The 6,253-nt window shown below is 53.2% G+C and overlaps 1 protein-coding gene across 1 annotated transcript in view; it reads right to left on the reverse strand.

The window, feature by feature from the left end:
• Positions 1 to 1,313: 1,313 nt before the first annotated feature.
• LOC104527635 (voltage-dependent R-type calcium channel subunit alpha-1E) overlaps positions 1,314 to 6,253 on the reverse strand; it is a gene marked incomplete at both ends in the record, with an annotated part of 26,929 nt that continues 21,989 nt past the window's right edge. Inside the window, 6 exons of the mRNA XM_010171408.1 lie at positions 1,314 to 1,442; positions 2,763 to 2,871; positions 3,517 to 3,623; positions 3,924 to 4,024; positions 4,604 to 4,711; positions 5,848 to 5,953. Of these exons, the coding sequence (XP_010169710.1) occupies positions 1,314 to 1,442; positions 2,763 to 2,871; positions 3,517 to 3,623; positions 3,924 to 4,024; positions 4,604 to 4,711; positions 5,848 to 5,953 (660 nt within the window). The remainder of the gene's footprint in view (positions 1,443 to 2,762; positions 2,872 to 3,516; positions 3,624 to 3,923; positions 4,025 to 4,603; positions 4,712 to 5,847; positions 5,954 to 6,253) is intronic.

Here is a 6,253-nt window from a genome sequence, read left to right on the forward strand (position 1 = left end):
CCCCCCACATAATCTCTGCACAAATCGGGGGTGGGAGGAAAGTGGGGTTCAGCTTTTGTGCTCGTGAGCCCCCCTGCCCCAGCCGGCTGGGAATCACACTCCACAAGCAAAGCCAGTGACCGTGGGGTTCAAGCCAAGCGCTGCGTATTGGGGTGGGAGTAGCACCCCACCCCAGGCATGGGGACATGGGAGGGAACCAGGCCATTGCCCCCCAGGCTGTCTCAGCATCCCTCCCCACCTTGAAAACAGGACTGAGTGGCGCAGATAAATCGAAGAGGAAATTGAGAGAAGGGGATCCTCCAGTGCCCCTCGCTCTGTGTTTATTTTCCCGGCACTGGTCCTCCTTGGTCATCCTTTATTCCCACGTCCCCTTCCCCTGCACTCATTCCCTCTCTCCCCACTCATGCTGTTGTTTTATTATCCCTCACTCTTCCCTTCTCCCTTCCATGCTTCACCTTTCTACCTTCTCTCCTCCTTCTAGCTCATGTTCTTACATGCTTTGTAGAAGACATCACCTCCTTCTATATTTTCCTTTGCTTTATTCCAGCAGCTTTTGGCCTCTGCAGCCTCAGGCCATTCTCCCTGTCTCCTCCCCTCACACCATTCCCTTTCTGCTCCCACCCCCTCCTCTGATCATCTTCTGCTGCCAAATGGGCAAGAAAGCCCACAAGGCAAAGCCTCCCTTCCTCTTCACACCCCACCAAAGAGCCATGACATATCACACCAGCACTGACACCAGGACCTCTGTGAGAACGCAGACCCAGGGACTTCACAGCAAAACCAAACCCCATAAAAAGCATCTGTGGAGGCCGAGTACAAGACAGAACAACAGAAAAACCGGGCAGACAAACAAGGAGGTGAGATGTGACCTGGGTTCCCCTGGACAGACGGAGAAGCGTGTGTATTGGGACAACAGGAAAGGAAGGAAAAGGTGTTTCATCACCTGGGACATCATCTGACAGCCGGGCTGGGACTCCTCAAACCTCAGCCAACACCCAGGGCTGGAGCAAAGGAGGGGTGTCCCACTGCAAGGGGACCCCGCAACCTCCTGGCATGGCCCTGCTCCACCATGGACCTCCCACATGAGGCAGGAGACCGATTCCCTTGGCTGTTCTCTGCTGCCATGTCCCCATATAGGGGAATAGCAGCTCTCCTCCTCATGCAGCAGCCCAAAGATGGGGAGATGTTCCGATATCGGGGTGTTGGGGAAGCCATGGGGCTTGTGGGACTTGCTCAGCACAGAGAGAAGCCCCAGCATTACCTGGTAGGCTTTGCTTGGACCCGGCACCCGGGCAGGCTTTGCTTGGTTTTACCTGGGGATCCACAGTGAGACGAGGCATGGAGGAGGCCCTCCCAGAGACAGCGTGGTCCTGAGTGTCCACAGGAAGGTAGCTGCCACGGTTAGAGGGCTGCACTCTTTGAAACTCCCTAACCTCTGGCTCCTGGAAACAAACACACAGCCAAGCTCTTGGGATGGGGCTGGAGCACGGCATCACGCTGCTTCTGCCCTGTTTGCAGGAGACAGCCCTGCTCGCTCAACCAGGAACAGAATTTAAGTGGGACTAAAAGGGAGTTTAAGATATACCATCCATCACATCACCACCGAAAAATAATGTCCAATTCACAACCCATTGCAGGTGAGCCCAGATACTTCAGGCTTGTCTGATGGCCAACTCATCTTGCACCTCTTTGGTGGCAGTGGGAACCCTGCCTGGATCTGGTGGTGCCCTGACTGCCCTGGCTTTAACTCCTTCTCCTTTTGCCAGAAGAGGACAAACACATGGGATTTTCTGTCTGACCTGCTTTAAGGGCTTTCTGGCCACATCCCCATTAAAAGAAAGCACGTTGGCTGTGGCACCTTTGTGCTTTAGTTAATTCCCAGTTTAGGGGACTCTTTTGTACAGGACACGGTGTCAAAGAGCTGGGCAAGGAGTGACACTTGACATAGAAGGTGACTTTATGTGGTGAGTGGATTCTCATCTGCCACCTCCCCAGTGTCATGACAGTGGCATGACCAGGGTGGCCGAGGCAGGGGACGCCTGCCTGCATGGTACACAGCTCACACAGAGCACCACAGATCCTGGGGACAGGGACCAAGCTGGAGATGCACAGTGGTACAACACTGCATCCAACGAGCATCGGGGTGGTGCGCCAACGCACACACACAGACATGGAGAGATATGTATATACATAGATATGTATACACACAGACAGACAGACACTGCTGCTGCCGGAGGGCTGGGCTCCTGTTAGAGACAGTTTGACACCTCGGTTTGGGATCAGGGACACCAGCACTGACAACAAAATGAACATGAATCCAAAAACATCAGATACCATCACTCAGCATGAGGTAACCCACTGAAATGAGTGCTCAGTGGAGGAAAAAAAAGAGCAGCCTGTGAAGAGAAGGATATTTTACTGCGGGACATCAGACCCTGGTCACAGCTCTCATCCCAAAAGCACTTACTGCTGCCTGGACTCACAGGCCAGGGCTGGTCCAGGGATGGCTGTGTCCCCAGTGCCTGGACAGAGGGGAGGGGTCTGAGTCCCAGCTGAGGACACCCGGGGATATTTGTCCCCTGCTTTGGACCCATGCGTGACCCAGCAGCTGCCACCCCTCTGCTGTGCTTGCTGCCACTGGGGCAAGGAGCATCGTTCCACCACCATGCCGGCAGCCCCACACCTCCCCATGCCCACCAGCATCCTCACTGGGACCACAGGTGTGTGGTCACTGTGACCACCAAGGCAGTGGGTGACTTTACCAGAGACTGGTGCTCCTGGTACTGCCCGTGGGACGGGTCCATGCACGCCAGCTGGAAGATCTCCTGTGGTGAGAGTGGGCTCAGGGAGGGGAACCCACTTCGGCTGCTCCTGCAAAGACAGTCCAGCTTCAGAAAGGCCACAAGTTGGGTGCTGCCATCGCTGGGCATCACCTCTCCAGCAGCTCAGAGTTGGGGAACCTCCATGCTTGCCCCCTAAGCTGTCAAGACCCCCAGTACAAGCATCAAGTTCCTTGTAGAGCTGAAGTGATGCCCAGGCAGAAGACACCAGTGCCCTATGTCCCGCAGCAGCAGTGAGAACATTCCAAGCACAGCGCCAGCAACTCCCACCATCTCATTGCCACCAGCCAGGGTGTTGGGAACCCCCACTGACCCTGCACCATCCTGGTACCTACTACTCAACTGCTCTTGAGGTTCAGGTCCATCCCAGACCCTCCTAGGTAAGAGAATTTGTACTTTGTGGCAGTGTGGTCCTGCAAGAAGAGTATCCAAACAGACACCTGGCCATCCCCCTTGGCCACCTCTGCTGCTGTTGGTGATGCTGATGCACACCAGCTACCTGGAATCCTGCAAAATCTTTGTGCCAGGAGCTTTCTGCCCCAGACCGGGTTTCCCCTGCTCTCAGCAGCTCTTTAACCCTCTGTGCATCCCAGTACCAGCTCCAGAGAACTAAACAAGAACTGCAGGAACAGAAAAGCGACAGGACTACCTTCCTTCTTCTCAGGGCAATACTCACAGGCCTGAGAGCGTGTCTTGCTGGAGGTAAGGCAGAGCCTTCGCATTCGAGATGATTTCCTGTGGCAAGGAGGATGGCTCCATGCGCTGGAACATGGGGGCATTTTTCTGTATGGAGGAAAGGAAGAAGCTGCGCCTGTAGGAAATGCAGATGAAGATCCCATGCTTCACCAACCCCAGTCCCCACCACTTGGGAAGGTGACAGCAGTCTCATGTTCACCGTTGGGTGCTGAGGATGCACGTACATGTCCCTTGGTAGTCACCAAAGCCCAACCTGTGCCACCATCCTCATCCCTCAGCTGCAATCCCATGCATCTGGCTGCACGTTTGGTCAGGACATGATAGAAAGCAGCAGAGGTGCTCTGAACTTCCCACTCCTGCACACCACGTGTCCTCACTGAGCCTCACCTGCTCCTCCAGCTGCTGCCGTTGCTTCTTCGCTTTGCTCTGCTTGTAGTAATCCATGATCATCATGGCTGCATATATTTTGCCAACAGTCAGGTCAGAGGCTGAGAGCATAAGAGAGGAAGGAAGGTGGGGGACACTTTTATCTTAACAGAAACAGCAGGTCTGAAGGCACCAGTGTGGATCTCAGGAAGAGCCCTGCTGTGGGATGCCCTGGTGACCCTCAAAGTCTGCTCTCCACTCCGTAAGAGAGATGAACACCCAGACACTCCATGTAGAGACAAATAGATGGAGATGGCTTAAAAGCACCACCATAAACCACCAAGACACACTGCTTCATCACATCACCATAAACCACCAAGACACACTGCTTCATCACACCATCATATGTAACAGAGCAAGTGATGCTCAGCCTCCTGCCGTTATATGCTCCAGAGATGATTTACAGGAGACTCTGAGTCTGGCAGGAGTAGATCACTGCCAACTGGGCATATTTCAAGAGGGTTCTCAAGGAGGCAGGCAGAGCACAAGGCAGAAGCCAGCCTGTAGCAACACAAACCCTTTTCCCACTTCTTCTCCACCAGCTGAGGATAGGTCTGACCAGTCTCCATCTCCCTTTGGGAAGAAGCTGCTGCAGGTATGACAGAAGCTTGGCAGTGATGACAGCCCTTGCAGAGACTCACTTTTTGGCATGGGTACCAACAGGTCAAGCATCTTCTGAGACAGGTGAGGCCAAATGGTCAGGATCTCCTTTTGAAGCTCGGAGTCTAACTGCTGCCAATCTGCACCACCTTGAACAGCAAGGGGAGGGAAAATGGCCCATACACATCAAGACCTCACACCAGGCTCCAACTAAAAACACCCCTTTCCCATCCTGAAGTGAGGTTCAGAAGCAGCAACCAGCTCTCTCTGGGCTGGGAGGGTCATCTTACATCAGCAAGCCTGGTCTCCTCACAGGGAAACTTCCCTACCATCCCTTCCATATGTGCCTCCATCTCCCCATCCCCTACCCTCCCACTCAAAACTGCCATCTTCAAGCTCATCTTGGGTCCGTCTCTGCAGCTCCAATCCTACTCCAGCCCACACACACCTGCTGCTGCCCCACTTTCTCTTTTCTGGTGAGCGGCTCATGTGCTGGTGAAGAAGGAGCTCCACTTGGGTGAAATCCTCAAATACTTGGCGACGCTGTGCAAGGGATTTGCAAGCTGAAGGGATGTGCTGAGTTTAGGAAGACCCAGGCTCAAAGGGAGCTGTCAACACGTGCCAACCAGAGACACTCAAGCCTGGGGCAACTCTGCTGAGCTGTAGGAGACCAAGGTTAACATATCTGCTTTATCCAGAGGGACTCAAACCCAAGGAGCTGTCTCAGCACTGGGCTTTTGCTGATATCTTGCCCTGGCTTGGGTTTTCTTCCAACAGCTGACCTGTTTCCAGGGGAGGTTTTATTGAAAATGGCATGTTTCTGCAGAAAGCTTTTGATCTGATGAATCAGAGCATTTCCAGCAACAAGAACAAAGCAGGTTTTCCTGCTCTGAGCATTTTATCTTCCCTGAGAGAGAGATTTCTGTTCCCCAGCCTTAGGAAGCCAAGTACATTTGATCTTTTACCTCCTTGGTTTGGTTTTGTACATGGGGGGGAAGGGGAATTCTCTCTCTCTCTCTCCCTTTGCACAGTGGACAAGAAGCTGGTTTTGCTCTCTAGAAGCAGATTCTAGTGGAAAACTGTCCACCTTTTCCCTAAAGAAATAAATGTTTTTATAGAAAGCAGCAGAAATGTGCCTGTTCAAGGTAATCACTTCCATCCACACGGCAGGCTCTGGGCGGCCAACACAAATTTGGCTGTGATGTCCTCAGGCTACTCAAACGATGAGTGCTGGTCACTCTGAAACCCTCCAAGCTCCGTCACCACTCTACCTCACCCACCTTACCTTTGGCAATTTTGATGTCCAAGGCTGTACGTATCAGTGCCATCAAGGTGGAGGTAAAATGGACCGTCATGTCCTCGGCCACGGGCATGTTCATCAGCACCAGTCTCTGCGCAAGAGAGAGAAGAAAACAGCGGACGGAAAACAATATCGAAAAACACATCGACCAGGCTGGAGGAAAAGAAATTAAACATTAAACAAAAGGGAACAAAAAAAATTAAATAAAAATCAAAAAATAAAAAGCAACAAAGAGTGTCAAAACAGCACAGCCAAAAAAGAAGGGCAAGGATCACCCCCACCACCCCCCACCCTCCCCGGCTCCTTCCACCCCAGGACACCGGCTCACTGCCTTCCAGGGCTCCTCCTGCACCCCAGGAACGGCCCCCGAGCCCCCCCCCCCTCGCCCCGG

This window comes from Antrostomus carolinensis, unplaced genomic scaffold (assembly GCF_000700745.2).
Source record: "Antrostomus carolinensis isolate BGI_N321 unplaced genomic scaffold, ASM70074v2 scaffold33547, whole genome shotgun sequence".
NCBI lineage: Eukaryota > Metazoa > Chordata > Aves > Caprimulgiformes > Caprimulgidae > Antrostomus > Antrostomus carolinensis.